The 18,131-nt window shown below is 43.1% G+C and overlaps 1 protein-coding gene across 1 annotated transcript; it reads left to right on the top strand.

Moving 5' to 3' along the window:
- The first annotated feature begins 367 nt into the window (after positions 1 to 367).
- On the top strand, positions 368 to 17,981 carry LOC135377770 (mitochondrial inner membrane protein OXA1L-like). Its single transcript, XM_064610431.1, has 9 exons — positions 368 to 585; positions 3,051 to 3,224; positions 3,451 to 3,655; positions 7,853 to 7,996; positions 9,668 to 9,753; positions 9,862 to 10,026; positions 14,118 to 14,222; positions 15,465 to 15,630; positions 17,735 to 17,981. Exons 1-9 carry the CDS (start codon positions 502 to 504, stop codon positions 17,905 to 17,907), a joined length of 1,302 nt encoding a protein of 433 aa, XP_064466501.1. The 5' UTR covers positions 368 to 501; the 3' UTR covers positions 17,908 to 17,981.
- The last annotated feature ends 150 nt before the right edge of the window (positions 17,982 to 18,131 follow it).

Here is an 18,131-nt window from a genome sequence, read left to right as displayed (position 1 = left end):
AAACGAGCGTAGATTGCATGAACAAACATCCGGGTCCTCTTCCGACAAGGCGGACGCCCGAAGAACCACATTCTGATTATGAGACCCGTGTCTTGAAACGTCAATTTCAGCCTTGATTTTAAGTTGTGTTGCCGGTGTGGGATTCCTGCAAACAAAATGCTTATTCCCGGCACTTAGAATGTTTTCAGATATTGAAAATCTACTTTATTAAAAAAAAAAAAATTTCGTCACCATACTCCGCTGCAGCTCATTCGTGAGTCGCCACACTGCGCAGACAAACCTTACGTGTAACATCACGGTACCATTATTATTATTATTAGTTGAGTTAGCTGCAGGTCATTCGATAGTTGAGGTCGTTTACATCTGGCAACCTTATCAGTTTTTTTTTTTTTTATGTAGCTGTTTCGGCTGTATGTACCGCATGCATCTTGGTAGTTTGTGATGTAACTTGTGTGTCGCTATTACGTTTGATTTGAATCTTAATATTGATATTATAGAACAATGATTGTGCAGTGTAAGTTGCAACAGTGCGCTAGGGTGTCTCTTCGAAGTACGGTGGTTCTCTGTCACATATCGTCTCGTCAGGTATGCACGTGGGAAATGACTTATTTTCCTGTTACAAGTAAAGTACCTTTTGCTTGCTGCTGTAACTGTGTTCGATGCACGGTCCAGGTCGTTTATTCCGATCAAATATGCCATTTGAGAGATCACGTACGAGTACGATAAAACATACTGCGCCGCCTTTCAGAACTCCTTGATGCCCTGTGTGAGCACAAACGCAGTACAGTGTGCAAAGAAACTACCTTGTAGGCAGGACTCTAAGGCAGCTAATATTCTTCTGTGGGGTTGTGCTTTTACGAAGAGCCCAGTGATTTCCCCAGAAATTCACTGCTGGGGGGGGGGGGGGGGGGGGGGTGCCGAGCTTTCAAGAAAAAGGGGGGGGGGGTATGCTTGGTGAACGTTCCACTTAAGGAATTTTTCTGAGACACGGAAAGAATCGTGGCACAATTGTGACATATCTGCACAGCTTTCCCGTTTTATTAGTACATGTTATTACGTTAGAACACAGTACATTAGAATATAGATTCATTATGAATGGCATTTCAACATTAAGATGCATAATCGCACGACCGACAAAGAAAAAAGACTAGCACCTTGTCTCACGAAGCTCCATTAGCAACCAAAGGTGAAAACCTTACACGAAAAAATCAGAATACCTTGCTTGATTGAGTTGGGTGCAAATGGTTCTTGATGATCCACATTGAGTTTGCGTGCCCGCACGCATTTTTGTTGGTATATGCGTGCAATATATGCATTGAACAGTCACTTTAAAATGATTTTGGACAAATCCATGGTACGATCATCTGAATGACTGTGGTCCTAGAGCATAAGTTTGACAGTACAGGATGTAATTCGCAGCACCGGACTCACTACCAGAACGTGTTTGTGGCCGAGTGGGGTGGGGTCACCTGAAAAATTTCAGGGGGGGGGGGGGGGTGTTGCAAAAATGCAGGGGGGGTGCAGGGAAATCCCTGGAAGAGCCCCTGTATGTGCCATCATATGATTATCGCAATGCGAAATGTCCCATTCCTTGGGACAATGAACTCCCGAGATCCCGGCCCCATTCCCGCGTCTTAAATTCCTGGAATTATTTAGCGAAAATTATGCGGTTTCTGGAATCTCAATGAATTCTGTTCAAATGGGTAACACACACTCTGCTTTGAGAACCCACACTTGAGAAGCTCAGGGCATTGCGAGGAGCCTGCGCAGGGAACACTGTGTAGGCGAATCAAACACTCAACAAGTCATTCATTGAATCTCCGCAGTGTAAACAATTTTTCTATGTTTGGTGTTCAGTTGCAATCCCTAACAGAACATCAAAAGTTAACAAATTGGTCAGTTCTGGAGTAGGAATACGTATACATCTTGAAACAGAAACATGCTGCAGAAAGGAATACAGTGATGCATGCCGTTAAAAGTCTGCTATTCATCTGTAATGCACGTCAAAGTATACATGTGCCGTTCTGTGGAAGAATGCAGTCTTTAGCTCTGCCCTCATAGTACCTACAGTCGGGGCCAGCGAGAGAAATTACTGGTCCCGGGGGTGGGTCATGCCCGGGCCCCGTCCTCACGTCTCGATAACACAGTCCAAGTATTTTTCTTTATATGATTACGACAGAGCTTGGGTCCCGTGGGCCCCTGAAGTGGCCCAGGCCCCGTGGCACCATCCCCGGCTGCCCCACCCTCTCGCTGGCCCTGCCTACAGTGGGAGCTTTGTAAAAGCAGTCTTGTAGAAGAAAAATAATATTGCGAAATACAGTCATCCACCCAACAAGCATGTCTATTCATTTTGTTTTCACGGCTGCTGTTGGCACAAGAAGCATATCCCCACCATTGCCCCCCCTTTAAGATGCTGCTGCACATCATTATACTAAAAACTATTCCATTGTAGCAAAGATCAAAGAGGAGCCTCCCTTGCCTTTACACACTTTAGGACAAAAATGCATTTGCAAGCTAGTGAACACGCTACATTGCTTGTTCCACTTTTTTTACCAGGTCTTGCGATGCATGTAATAAATTTTTATGCAATTTAATTTGATCATGTATCGGCTTACTGTGTTGCAACTTTTCCTTATTTAATGTTCCTTGCCATATATAGTGTGCTATAAATGATGTGTGATATCAATAAAGGTGTGATATGATAGGACCCAGTGTTTTACCCAGAATCCCATGCACAGGGGGGTGTTGCAAAAAATTGGTGGGGGGGTGTCATTATTACAGTTACATCATAACAGCTCTACGTATCATTACCTACATGTTTCTAAAGCTGAAATAGCAAGGGCCCACCTGTAGGAAGTGCACAGGTAGAAAAAAAAGGGGGGGGGGGTGATGCCAAACATTTGAGGGGGTATGGGGGGGGGTGTTCTGGATAAATCACTGGTGGGACCTACGGTTCACAAAGAAGATAAAAGTTTTATTGGCCACCGTGTGTTGCACCAGAAACACAATCTGAAGATGCAATCCTGTGCATTCCTTTGTTTGCTTCTCAGGCTTCTCAACAGCTACATTCTCGGTCATATGGACTACTGTCATTTACGACAAGGGGAAGGAACAGCAATCTTGCCACCGGCTGTTCAGTTGGGCCACTTGTTGCCCAACAACGATGGTCATCGGGAGGAGGAGGAGGCGCACCTCTTCAAGAGGTACCTTCTGCATCGTTGGAGGTATATCTACTCACTCTTTTTGAGCATATACGAGCCACATAAAAAGGAACATTCTGAAATCACTCATTGAACGTCAGCCAACTAGCTTTAGCTAGCTTTCTTGGAAGAACGAAATGAGTAACATATATTTCACATGTGAATCTTCATGTTGATTTAGATAAAAAGTACTGCAGTGTTTGCAGTAATATTGGTGGTTGTCTTATGTTGGCATATAAATGTGTTTCAGGTTTCAGCAGAACAGATTCCACCTCCTCCACTTCATCCTATACTTGAAACAGTGGAGTCTGCAGCTAGCTTGCTGAGTAATGATACTGCCCAGAGCCTTGAAGACCTGGGGCTTGGTGGCTGGAGCCCTTCTGGATTGCTACAGCATTGCCTCAACTTCTTGAATTCAGACTTTGGAATACCATGGTGGGGTACCATTGTCATAGGTCAGTCTCACATTAATTATCAGTTGTGAACCAACATCATTGTTTGGATGTTTGTTTTGTCGCACTGTTGTTTAAGCAGCCCTGCATGGCATACACTCAGATTACTTCTTTCAAAAGATTCAGAAGTGCCTAGAACAGTTTACATAACTAAAAGCGATAAAACCCCATGCCAAGGAGAGAAAAAGAGGACTGGACGAGACAAAGCACTGACTGACAAACAGGTTTTATTCCAGAATAAGTTGTCCTTTTATAAGGCCAAACGACGCCCTCTACATCGGTGCCTATCAAACAGGGCCACACGAAACGTGCGCCATCTTTCCGAAATGGCAAGGGCTGCAGATAACATACCTTGTTAACTTGCTACTCCCCCCTTCATTTTTCTTTTCTTTCCCAGGAACCTCTCGATTGCTTCCAACAGCACAACCGACGGTGCACTCATGCAACGATCACCTGATTTTTTAATCTGTAGTGCCTCTTGAGATAGTAGCACTTCTACTTTTTTGGCCCTAAATAAAATCTTAAGTTTCATGAAATTTGCCTCACAGTTATTGCATGGCTCACCCAGCCTACTATAACTATCTACCTTCGTGTTTCGGTGCTCTTTTATCCTTAAATTAATACACCTCTAGGTCTGTCCTATGTACTTTTTCCCTCATTTTAGCGGTGTACTGTAGAAATCCGTATCCGTATCTAGATATCCAGGTATACTGCTAAAATGCTGGAAAGAGTACGTAGGACAGACCTCGAGGTATTCATTTATGGATAAAGTCATTGTCATTTTGGAAAGATAGTGCACATTTCGCGTGGCCTTGTTTGATAGGAACCGATGTAGAGGGTGTAGTTTGGCTTTATAAAAAGGCAGCTTATTCTGGAATAAAACCTGTTTGTCAGTCGGTGCTTTATCTCGTCCAGTCCTTTTTTCTCTCCTCGGCACGGTATTTTATCACTTTTAGTTATGAAGAACCAAACAGCCCAATTTTTAACCCTCGTTAACAATTTACTATTTCATATAATCTTGCTTAGGCATGCCATCCTCCACAAAGGGCGTTAAGTACGGTGTGCTGAGATTTCTATGCACGTTACAGAACCCTCATGTGGGGAAAACTAATCCACAGATCGTCGCCCATACTCATAGCTGTCACACCATATAAAGCCATGAATTATCATTATCATACCAACTTGCTAGTCAGTTCCATTGCTTTCTATTATTCAGCACTAAGACATTCCTGCCTTATAATAATTTACCTGCCTCATCTTCCATGAACAGTGGATGCTGGGGGTTTGACACCCGTTTCCACCATATTCTGCGTGTCTTCCTGAGCATAAAGGACAAATGTCACTGTGGTATTGGTGGTTAATTCCATAACATGTGCATTGCCCTTTCAGTCACGATGTAACTGTGAAAAAAAGAAAGAGAGAAACTTATCATGAATTAAAGGGACGGTCTCGTACAGCCGGGGCGATTCCGAAACTTAGCCAAAACTATCTTTAGGGAGTGACTTTTTCGGGTTAAATGCCTTTCTCAGATTCGGGGGGTAAAAATTGGGCGCTATTTTTAAATCTCTAATTCGGGGTGAAATCGGGCGATAATTGTGCCTTCGGGTGTTTTTGTTTCTCCTGTTGTCTATTAAGTCCTTTCCTAATCTCTCTTTTTTTTTTTTTTTTTTTTTTTTGCGGGATCGTGACCTTCCGGCGGTAATCCCCGAAGGCATAGACAGTGTTGGCACACATGGGTGTATTGCTGGGAACCTAAGTGACCCATTCTTACATGTGTTACACGTGGCGACCTATGTTCGTCTTCAGTGGAAACGTCACTTGAGGATTTCATAGTGACTGGAATTCGGGGAGAAATCGGGTTTAACCCGTATTTGTCGGAGATCAGTTCGGGGGGGGGGGGGGGGGAATAACCGGGCGGAATCGGGTTTAACCCGAAAAAGTCACTCCCTAACTATCTTCTCGAGTACTGTACACATACAACCGTCAAAGTTTCATTCAGAATAACCAAGTCGTTTTCGAGGACTTTGTTGAAACGTGCCGTAATAGCAGACAACGAAAGCTGCACTTCTCTCATGCAACGTCACACATGACGTCGGCCTGCGGGTACATGGCCGTTGTCACGGTAACTAACTTGCAGAAGCACCTTGGGTTGAGTCATCCCCTTTGCTCTCGAAATGGGGACACTCAGGCATATATCTCCGCGATCGGAGAATGTAGTCCGTGCATTGACTGTGGTGTCTTCGACAATGTGGCGCATAATCGGATACGTGGAAGCTAAGTCACGTGTTTTCTTTCCCCGAGTATTTAATGCGGTTTTTAAATAAACATGCACTCCTTCTCCATGTACGTCGTCAGCGGCACTTCATTTCGAAACATGCTCAGTGTCAATGAAAAAATGGCTAGGAAGCAAGCGAGCTGGTGAAGATCGCTTCCCCCTTCGTGTTCCCAGTCTCGGGGATTTTACCTTATGCATGATCAGTGTGCAACGGGGGTGTCAAGCAAGTGCGCGTAATATATTTTTGGTCGGAGCTGTAATGCGACCGCGCACGCCGATGGCCGGCGACTTCAGATTTGTAATTGTGGGTGGGGTTGTCTTGCGACTTTTCACTTGTCTCTGAGGATGAATATAGTTGTTCTAAACCACCACGTGGGCCACTTCTTAGACTGTGCGTTTTTTCGCCTGAGAACTGAAAGGAAATATACGAGAGTTGCCGCGGTCCCCAGTAACTTCTGAAAGTCGTCTGCTCACGCCGGTGCAATAGCGCGCGCAAAAGCAGACGATTTCTGTATCCTATCACGGACTTTCCCGCAGGGTGACGTTGCCATTCTTACTGTTGCCAACTCAGATCGCGGCATGCTCTGCAATCTTTATCAATTTAATTTGGTTATTTAATAACCGCGACGTGTTTTGTCGGGTAAATTCGCAGTATTCCATCTGCAACAAAGGGCAATCGAATGGTACACCTTATGAGAGGGGCAGGCCCTCCCTCCCTCCCTTTAAATTTATCTTATCTTATTGTACTGCTTGGCGGAATAATGAGCGAAACGGGAGACAAAAACTGATATAGGCAAGTATGTGTAGTAGTATAGATATAGACAAGCATGTGGAGGAACTCCATGGTGAAAAAGAGCCTGTTTCTGTTGTCTCAGTGTTTTTGCCCATGCTCAGGCTTTTCCCACTATAGAGTGAAATGGGATTATTCTAACATGCGAGATATTTGGCTAAATATACCCTCTCGAATGGGCTCCGGTTCTGAGCCAAAACATCAGAGGTACAACACAATCGTGCGCTACGTTCTCAGAAGTGTGTGACCTCTCCCAAGGACAGGAAAACGTCTGGACCTGCAGGAAAATGTGTGCTTCCGAGGTGACGCTGAGAGGCATGGTGTCAAAGCTGCATCAGTGTCCTTATTTGCAAATGTGATTTTCTGCATGACTATTAACTTTATAATTGTTGAGCAAGATATCTGACCTGAAAAGGATGGCAGATTTCTTTCGTTGTACCGAATATTTTGTTGTGTCGATCCTGGCGAAATATGGCAGCCAACTGTGGCAGGGAATACAAATCATTTCGCTGTACCGTGAATTTAGTTGAATAGTGTTTCATTATATCGAACCATGTCTGTAATAACATTTGTATATAGGAAGTTGGACAAATGCTTATTGGCACTGTGCTAAATTTTGTTTTTGAGCATGACCCATTAAGTATATGAGATTATGGTTGTCTCTAATATTAGTAGTGCCCTGATTATATGTAAGCACAGGAAGACTCCTGTAGCAAATATTTTATCGAAGAAGGCACGTAACAATTCTACAACCGGTTCTGGGCTGGAGTGTGAGCTGGAGTAGGGTTCTGGACATTAAAACATTCGTTAAATAGTAGCCAATTAGCAGTATTGTTTCTACAAAGTGCAAAATTTTTGACACACTCAATGTTGTAATTAATTCGACCCAGCATTGATGCCTCTTACACAAGTTTCTGTTTGTAGTCTGGAATCTGTTTGGTGATGATTTCTGAGAGCTCTGCATCTGCAGTGTGTTGACAGAAATTGATCTTGCTCATTGAACTTCCTGTTGTACTACGCAGTTTGATGTTGCGGAGGATGTTTCTGTGCGACGTTCACAATGTAGTTGATTGAATGTGTACCTGTCAGAATTAACGCTTTGAGGCTAATACAACATTTTTGTCATTGCATACAGGTACAGTGGTGGTGAAAACTCTGATGTTCCCATTGGTTGTAAAGGCGCAGAAGAATGCAGCACATATGAACAATCACTTGCCACAGATGCAGATACTACAGATGAAAATGAGTGAGGCGAGAAAGTCGGGCAACCAGTTGGAGAGTAAGAACAGACTGGGTTCTCTCTATGTGCAGTGCAGTAATTGTGAATATAAAGCTAGTAAGACCCCTGTATAACAATACTTTGTACAGCGATATATTTGACAAAACAATTTTCCTTTCCTTTGAAAATCAAAATGGTATTCTTCAGCTGTTTGCAATATATCTCCTCTAAGTGAGGCCTCAACGCCTCATTACTGCCAACTCTATATGAAGTTGTTATACTTACCAAATTGCACATTGGAGTGTTCCACCTTAGAACCTTTGACAATTGTTTGTCAGCGTAGACAATGGCAGCCATGCTACTCTAACTTTGACAAGCGCCAACAACAGTTTATTTGGATTGTAATTAGTGGGGTGTTCCATCCGCGGTTCATTCATTCCAACAGGTGGCACCCTACCCCATTGCTCATGGTTATTTGGTAGTGGTAGTTTGGATTAATGGCAGCTGCACAGTGTCCGAAAGAGAGAGCAGCGCTTTTAGGACATGGCATTGGCAAGCTAGATTTGACCGTGGACCAAGCAGATTTGTTGTAGTGAGAGAGGTTCTAGCTGTTTCTGAAGATGCTGCAAATGTAGTTCTGAATGGTTGGTAGTGTGGGCAAGCTTTGAAGAGCAGGCTGTAAGGCTAGTGAAAGCCTGGTATCTGGAGGACGTGTGTTTCACTGTATTGTAATGCTACCAATCCACCTGCTAGCATTGTTCAACCACTTCTTTTTCCTGCTCTTTTGAGTTTTGACATTTGAATTTGCATCCTTGGGCGGAGAACCATGGTTGCTTCACATGTTCCCAGTTGTGCCACTGCCAAAAAATTGTGTCCTTTTCGCAGCCCACGTGCGAAGAAGTGACAATGATAACTGCATCATGCATGCGAGATGAGGCTTATGGTTGTATTGCACACACACATGTAGACAAATTTTTTCTTAAATTTTTCTACACATTCTGCCGTGAACTCCCTGGCTGACAGTTGGCAGTGTTGCACGTGTGCGGGCACCACGTCGGTGCAAAACCACAGCCCATCGCAAAATGTCACAAACATGTCCAAGCTCGTTCTTCAAAAACTTCGCTGCAAAATCCACGTCGGTCATTGCAAACTCTGATGGACATGCACTCGTTTCAGGTACACACGTTTGGGGACAGTTTGTCTCCTGGTCTCGGCCTCGCAATCCTTAACTTTCGGGTCCTCTCACCCTCGTCTTATCGCAGCTACTTTGCATTCCGTAACTGCTGGGTCATGTTGTCGTCTTGCAGCCAATGCGCGTCTGGTTGCTTGTCCCCTCGGTGTGCTATACCGTTTGTGTTCTACAGCGGCGTGCCGCTCCACTCCCTATCTGCAGACACCGTACGCACTCTCCGTGGCCACCACATAGCGTGTGATACACTGATGGCGCTTGCTTGTACTTGTACCCCGCATGGCTGCTGTTTCTTTTTTCTTTTTGGTAAGGACGCAACTTTTGTCAATGACGCAGTGTGGCTCCTGACGTCGTTTCATGTGCTCTCCGATTTGCTGCTGCACCAACCAATGGCGCGCCGAGTCGTAAGTCAGGAACTGCGCCGTTCTTGAGAAACAAATTCCCTCATAATGCTATCGCTGTAAAACATTAGAATGTATATCTGTTACACTCTATGTGGAACGTTGCAAAATGTAATCAAGCCATCCATTTTGCATCAACAGCTGCCCGAGCTGCCCATGAGCTGATGCTTTTCATGAAAGAAAAGGATGTCAACCCAGTGAAAAACATGATAATACCGTTCCTTCAGGTAACTGTGACTTGATTCAGTTCTCTGTGTAGCATTCTTCCTAAATTCAGGAGTTGTGTGGTTTTTTTTCTCTAATATTTTAATATCATATTTTATTTATTTTTTCAGGCTCCAGTCTTTATCAGTTTTTTCTTTGCACTGCGTGGCATGGCCAATCTACCTATGGAGAGCCTCAAGACTGGGGGTATGTTTTGGTTTGTGGACCTAACAGTGCCAGACCCATTCTACATATTGCCTCTTCTCACTAGTGCGACACTTTTCTTTACTATTGAGGTAAGTACGTACTGTTTTAGAATAAATTCCGTCAGTTGAGAGTTAGCAGTAGTGGTGTCTACATGTCTGTCCATACTGGTTTCATTGGCTGCTTACTTCTAGTGTGAAGTATATGCAACCTTAATCTACATGCCTGTCATATTTTTCTCAAAATTCTTCCATTGAAGGGTGACATGCCTAAGTTGAAATGTGTTGGTTTCCTAGGGATATAGGTGAACGTCGAAAGTAAGATCGTTTTCCCTTTGTGTCTTGCTCAGTTCTCAGGCATCGTTCATTGTATGCCTACATTACATTATGCCTAGGGTTCCGTGTTTTTGGTTTTAATAGAAAAACACCGAAAAACATCCGCCGGGTAAATTTTCCCTTGGTTTTAAGGAGGTGCATCACCACCGACGGCTCTATGGGAATCCCCATACATTTTTCAACTCTTGTAGCGCAGCGAAAATTTTGTTGATCTCCGTGCAACTGCTTTTAAATGGAAGAGGATGCTTAGATCTAGTGCCTGATCAAAGCAGATTTTGCGTTTTAGACTCAGAAATTTTTATATCGTCGTCGAAAGGTTTGGGAAAAGCTATATTTCGAGATTCCGCTCGCTTACAAAATAGAGCCGCCCAAAATCGAAAATCTGGCTCGATCACGCACTAGAAAAAAATACCAACAAAAATTTCATCTATGTTAAGCCGTTGACTCGGCACACGAGTTTTTGTCAGGTATGGTCATCCGTGGAGTACGCCGCTTCAGAATGGGCAGCGCAGTGCTGCCATCTCTCATCGAGTGTGTCGTCCCAAGCAACAACAATTTGATGGCTGGAAATGATATACCGCTGCACGTGGCCGGAAGACGACGAGGCCGACGTTGACCATGTCGCGGGAGCACGAGCACGGGCAGCATAGCCCAGCCCCAAATTTTGTTTATTGTTTGTTCAACGATGCTCATTTTCTCGGGGGAACAGTAGATGAAACTTATTTGTCTTGGAATTCCCAGTCGCAGCCACAGAAATGTGGAAGGATCGTGCTTGTAAAAAAAATAGTGGCGCTGGATAGGTTATACATACAGTGAAATATTTTCTTTTACTCTGGATGCCGAAAACCTGGCAGCGCTTTTAGCACTCATCCAGTAGGATGTCAACGGGAAGGGAAGTCTGTTGTTTCATGGGACAACTTTACAATAGTTATTTGAACAGCACTGAGTATCCCCTCGTCCCATGACGTGGTTAGGAGCGCGGATCAGGTGCGGTCCCCTAGACTCTAAGCATTTGGAATTTTGGGAGGCGGATGGAGCTGGTTGGGGCAGATTTCAGACACGTCCGTATGGTTTAGTGTACAATAAGGTACAGCAGACAATTTGATGGGCGATATACTCGACCAAACTGGAAACCTCCATTCGCACTTTACGTTCCAAGCAGCTGTATGGTCCACGCACACACATTTTTCTCCTCTACCCTGCTTTTCTTCCCTTTTCTTCTTCTCTTTTGCCTTTCTCCTCCTCCTGCACTGATGTCCAAGGATATGGGAAATGCTATGCAGCCTCTTTGCGGTTTTATTTCATTTCCGTCGACTGCGCAAGTAAATGAAGCGTTTTGCACCACCACAACGTGGTCTGAAATTTGTAAGCCCAGGGTGACAGGAAATAAAGAAAACAGGTTGCGGTTTCGTTTCGCAATTTCCGCGTAACGTTGGCAGGCTATAACATGTCGACACCAACTTGTTTCAACTTCGTCGTGTCCAACCTAGGTTTTTTGTGTTACGAGAGATTTCGTTTATTATATGCGCAAGCATTGCAGAAATCACACGAAACGACTGGTGACTAACCTTTCGCCCGACAACAACACAGCACGGGACAGCAACAGATCAACGAAGAAGTTCAGGAGATAGCTGGACAGCCTGTGCACATTCAAAAGCCGCGCCACTAATTGTTCCGTCCGGCTGAGCGCGATATGCGTGTTTACAGTATTGGACTCGGCATGGGTGAGCACGAGCGGTCATATGTTTGCACAAGATTTCGCTTGACCTGTCGCGCGCCAAGAGAAAACAAAAATAACACAAAAAGAAGACGTTACATCAGCGGTACTGCATTTCCAAGCAAGCGCCAAAATGTTGTGAAGCGGTGACTACGCGAACCATTTCGCTCGCTGCACCATCCCTCGACTGTAGACGACAAAGTGCCAGCTATGATGCGCCACCTTAATAACAGCAGACTTGTGCGTAACGCGTTACTAGTAATTGCGTTACTTGTAATCAATTACCTTTTTGAGTAATTTTTCGAGTAATCAGTTACTTTACTGTCAAAGTAATTTTTCGAGTAATCAATTACTTTTCTGAGTAATCGATTACTAAGTAATTGGTTACTTTTCCGGCAGAGATTAGCTTATCTTTCAGATGTTCTGCCCCAAGTCAAGCCCCTGGTGCCATCAGCCTTTGTTGGGCTGTTCTACTATAGCAAGCGGAGGGCATTGTAATAACGCTCTGGAATTTCAGAGTCTCTCTCCCTAATCTCTTCCTACACCAGTGTGATGGTACCTGAAGCCTTAGAGGTTTAGTGAGTCATGGGGAAGTTCCACGCAATGCTCTTCCACAATCGGGTCAACGTCTCCTTGTAATACGTGTTTTTGTTTGTCTTGTTATTTCAGCTGATGCACTGTTGAACTTTTTTTTTTTTTCTGAGGCACACAAAGACGTTTATAATTTGCGTGAATGCAGAGTAACGACCGAAGTAACGCGTTACTTTTCTACTGGTTACTCAATTACACTTGAAGTCGAGTAATTGGTAATGGTAATCAATTACTTTTTCCACAGAAGTAACGGTAACGGTAATCAATTACATTTTTCGAGTAACGGGCACAAGTGTGAATAACAGTGAATACAGAGGGACATTCCGGGAACGATGACAGAGATAAATTGCTGCACATACCCAGCAAGTTATTGATGCAGATCAGAAAACCATACAGAAATACGATGGTTGTGAAAATGTCCATTCACTTTTTCGTTAGCCGTAAAACACCACCGTAATGAACAACGCCATTTTGAATGAGCGTCGTGTGGAAATTACATTGTGATTTCTATTCGCCGATAACTGTCGGGTAAGCCACGTACACGCCAGGAAAAACGTAGAAAAACGCAGATTTCGTGAAAATGAATAAACACCGAAAAACATACGCCGAATCCGCCCAAAAATACAAACCGAAAATGCGGAACCCTAATTATGCGTCATGGGAGGCCTGTTTCTTTTTTCTTCTTTTTTTTATGAGAAAGATCCACTTCTCAGTAGGCCTGTGCAAATACTCGAGTAACTTATTTGGTTATTGTTTGCAATAAAATATTGTTACTAGAAAGTTTCGAATGTTTTTTTCATGTAGTGGGGTAGCACCCAGCTGAACACACATGATGTCCCTAGAGCGCAGCGAACCACATATAATATTGGTGATATCTCCCCTAACCGACAACAGATGCTTCCGCCACCCCACAGCACCTCCACGCCGTGCGTGCAAGCGAGGGCTATCCTTTCCCCTACCTGCTTCCTCCCCTCATAAAGCTAAACGCTACACACCAAACTGGATAAACTAAACGCTAGCTAAACCCTAAATGAAACTACGCCGCAAGAACAATGCAAAGGCAGCAATCAAAGAGTACTCAGACTTGGAGTTGCACCGCTGTGTCGGAATGGTGCATTATACATGTATGACCATCAAATACAATCAATGAACATGAAGTTTCTTCACAGCCACCACCCCATGTAACTAATAATGACACCATAGATTTCACAAAACTTTGCTTTTGTTTTTTAGTATAGGATGTACCCAGACTTGTGGTGTAACTCTCAAAATACATATATTGGTATAGTCTGCAAGTAAAATAGTAGGTGGATAAAAAACTAAGAGATACAGTACGGCCTGCTTTTCACTTCTAACAATTCCATGGGCTGATCAAGGGAATGGTGCTTCCCAGGCAAACCAACACTTTGATGGCCTTCATTGGGTTCTTCACCATGTGCTTATGAGTGCTTATTCCTTGCTCACGATTCATACATATTGTGCTCACTGTTCTATGCTGTGTGTAGTCACCTTTTGGTTCTGTGTCCCTTTTTTTTTTTAGCTGGGAGCTGAAGGTGGCTTGAGAGCAGACAACATGCAGTGGACACGACATGTGTTTCGGGCCATTCCTGTCGTCATCTTTCCCTTCATCATGGGGTTTCCATCTGTAAGTTGACTTAGTCTGACAGGTTGAGCCTGCTTGTGACAATGTTGAGGGAATGCAAAATCTGATAATCTTTATATGTGAGCTTGTATGAAATGACCGGCCAAAATCACATTCATAGAAGTATAATGTGACTGAACATGTGTGATTATAGAACGAACAAATATATTTTAGCTACATTTAGGTTGAAGCAGTTTTGCATGACACATCATAGAAGGAACATGGAAGGACTTGAAAAAACAGCAGACTGTATAAGTGGTTAAATTCGTGGGCTCAATAATTCGCGAATTCGTGAGGAGCCAGGACCAGGCAATTATTCGCGGAACCTTGAATTCGCGGTACCGCAGTGCGTTGACCCTGTACCAGGCATCTTAGGGGCCCTCCACCTTTGAAATCCAGGAAGAAGTTAACAAAAGGCATCACAACTGGGTAATAACCCGTTGCATTTGTCTTCCTTTTGAGCCTTTCTGAATGAGAGGGCTGAGAATATGGGGTCCTTACTCGGCTGGTATCAGGGTCATTGCCGAATTGCCATGTCTCCCGTCATTCCTGTCACCACGTCGAGCAGGTACGATCGGCATTCAGTGCAGCGTAATAGCGTAAGAAACCGCGTACATAAGTTGCCTCAGCGTCCTGGGTAAAATTTCCTACATATTTCGTTTGCACATTTTTCTGTCATTGGTTCAAATATTTCGCGGAACTTTAAATTCGCAAAGAAACGAGCGCTCGCGAATTTCGCGAAAATTAGTCTTGCGAAAATTACTACTTACACAGTATGTCGTGTCGTCTTTGTCCATCCGCGTTCTCAGTTATGTTCAGTTTATGTCAGGAGAAGTAGAAATTAGGACTAGAAGGCCCTGGTATATATATTTGCACAAAAAGTATGACAGCAGCGCACAATCCTGGTGCGCAAGCAAGTTTTCAGTCTCTCTGGTTACAAATGCTCCTTCCCTCGGCTGCCAGTCAAGTGAGTCGCCCAATAGTGTGGCGCGCACCTTTTTCCATTATTTCTTTTTACAGTTACATTTTGCAAGTTTGATGTTGAAATGTCTTCCATCTTGCATACTCAAACAGTTGTATTTAGACGGCATTATTACAAAATAGCATAAAGAAGGTGCAGTAAGATGCAACGCTTTGTTTCACATGGCATCATTTATACTCTTTTTTACGAGTCTCTAAGAAACTTGTTTATGCTTGTTTATGAAGATGAAACATCTATACTGGAAGTACTTGTACACCTTACAGGCTATCCTGTGCTACTGGACAACTAGTAATGCTTTTTCACTATGCCAAGTGGGTCTCTTGCGTGTGGAAGCTGTAAGAAAGCGACTTGGCATGCCGAAGCTGATTAAGCACAAGAGGGAGACACTGCCACTTTCCAAAAGAAGCTTCATGGAAGGTGTAAAGGATTGTGAGTTCATCTTTCTGTTTATTCATTAGACAACTCTACCGGTATGAAGAGCTTGCTCTTTAAATTGCAAATAAGTAGTATTTTGCAAAATTTTCATTTTCAATTCAAACCTCTGTAACTTGTCTCATTTCATTATGACTCATATTGGAAGTTTCTGGGATAAACACTGTCTCTGGTGTCGGCATTGGCAACATCAGTCTCACCTACTTGCTGTCGAAAAGCAAAAATAGATTAGCAAAGAAATGAGTGAATACAGTCTTATGGCTCCATATGTATCGTGCTGAGTTGAAGATGCATATCTTAATGCTTTTTAGTGCATATGGTTTATACTGTGGTTTTATGCATATAAGCTGCAGGAAGTTGTTTTTGGACTTGTAGCAATATTTTTGGCACATAATTCGCACACTCAGATATACTGTGGCTCGACATCGGTACATCGGGAAGTGGCTAGTACATCGGTGATATCGCGTGCCAGAAGCCAAGAACACCTTCGCATAAACTACAAGTGAATCATACTTTCAGTTGTGCAAACTCATTTTCAGTAGGCATTCACACATTATTAATTATGCAGTACGTACATCAGATTCCACATCGTCCTGCTCGGAAAAAGCGAAAGGTCTTAGCCATAGAATGCAGAAAGGGGAAGGTTGGGACTGACCTTACTAAATAAAGAAGGTAACGGAAAGAGGTCAGTTGCCTTCAGATACACGAGTCGCAGTATAGTAACAGGTTTTTGCTAACTGTGTCCAAAGAAATTTCAAGAGAGAACACTTGGCCACATAATCAGTAGCATGGTATCAAAAAATGTTTTTAACAGATAATCTTCACATCATCTGAGTGAAGGTACCCTTTTAAATCGGCAGTCAAAGTTGCCATAGAAATGACTTTGAAGGGATGTTCAGGTTTAAGGTTAAAAGGACAGGTTCTGTACTGATCTTGGAAGTGGTGGCTGACGCAAGTTGTGTAATGCATTGAACCACCGTGTAGACACTGTGTAGCATGCAAGTAAGAAATTCAACGACAGATGAAATTGACCAAGCACCATCATCTTCCACCTTGCAGCTAGCAAAACACGTCTGCCAGCATTGTAGGTGTTTTCGTGCAGGCTGTGACGACATGAGTTCTAAATATACTTACACAGGCTCACCATACTGACTTCTAAATGTATTCTGTATTCTAATATAAAAGCAACTTTTTCAGGAAAATTTGGTTTATATGTTGATTATTTTGTTTATATATTTGTGTTTATACATACATAGCCAGTTACTATTTGTAATAGGCACGTATTGAGTGTCCCGCACACATATTCTTGATTAATACAATCCACACATCATAATTTCAGATGCGACTTAAATGGACAGTTATCCTAGTGTGCACAGTTTGTGTGATGTTTCTGACAAATTTTTTTACCAGTTTTTTTACCAATGCATTTTCATGTTCCCGACGTGGAAGTCTCTTTTCTCTTGGCTTTTAAAGGCTGCGTTGTGAAGTTTGAAGTGAAAATCACCTTTTGCAAAATTGGATAACATCCATTACGTTATGCAGATGAGCGATGTTTTTTACACTATTTGCAGATTCTTCTGTTACAAAAATCATATTTGTATCAAATTAGAAGAAAGACAATACTGAACAGCACTTGTAGGCGCCTTTCATGATCGTGTTAAGCTGGGCTCGTTGGTACAGAAGTCACAAGGAACACCACCAAAACATGGACAAACAAGGCACACAACACAAGTGCTTGTGTTGTGTGCCGCCTTCGTCCTTGTTTTGGTGTTTTTCCTTGTTACCTTTCATGGTGGTACAGCTGAGCACTGCTAAATCATATCTGATCAAATCATGGCCCATATCACAAATTGCACATACTAGAGTTTCTAGACATCAATGATGCTAAATGTGTTTGAAGCATCTGTGCTGAATTGCTATGATGGATATTTAGAGTTCACCAAATTATATTGTTCTCTTGAAGTACGTTTGTAGAGCAAACTTTGGTGGTGCAGGAAACGTGTTAGCACATGAAGCAATGAAACATAGCAGAGCATTTACACATGTCCACATCTTGCCATAGGAATGCACAATAAATGTGCTATATGTTTTTCCCTTCTAGCATACACAAATGCAAAAATCACCAGAGACCTTGAAGATCGAGTCCGTGCTGATGAGATGAGATTTAAGAAAGCAGGCTTAGGTCCAATAGTGAAGACTTACCCCTATGATCCAACGAAACAGCTGGCAGCTCATGCCAAGGGAGCTGCTGACAATAAAAGTGTCAAAGGATAACTGTAGCAATATGCATGCAACTAGTACAGAGCTCTTAGTGACTTGTTATGTAAATAAAGGCATGTCAGTATTTATTGTGTGGCTCTTTGGCTCTGACCAATCCTTTAGGCAAAGAATACATATTGACAGTAGCATTAGGTGGTGCTGCTGGTGAACTTTGCTACTTTTTTTTTTAGTTGCAAGTCGATTAACAACACATGGAATGACACATTTAACAGTGTACG

This window comes from Ornithodoros turicata, chromosome 1 (assembly GCF_037126465.1).
Source record: "Ornithodoros turicata isolate Travis chromosome 1, ASM3712646v1, whole genome shotgun sequence".
NCBI classification, from domain to species: Eukaryota; Metazoa; Arthropoda; class Arachnida; order Ixodida; family Argasidae; genus Ornithodoros; species Ornithodoros turicata.
The sequence above is the reverse complement of the archived record's forward strand: the minus strand, read 5'-3'. Positions and strand labels throughout refer to the sequence as shown.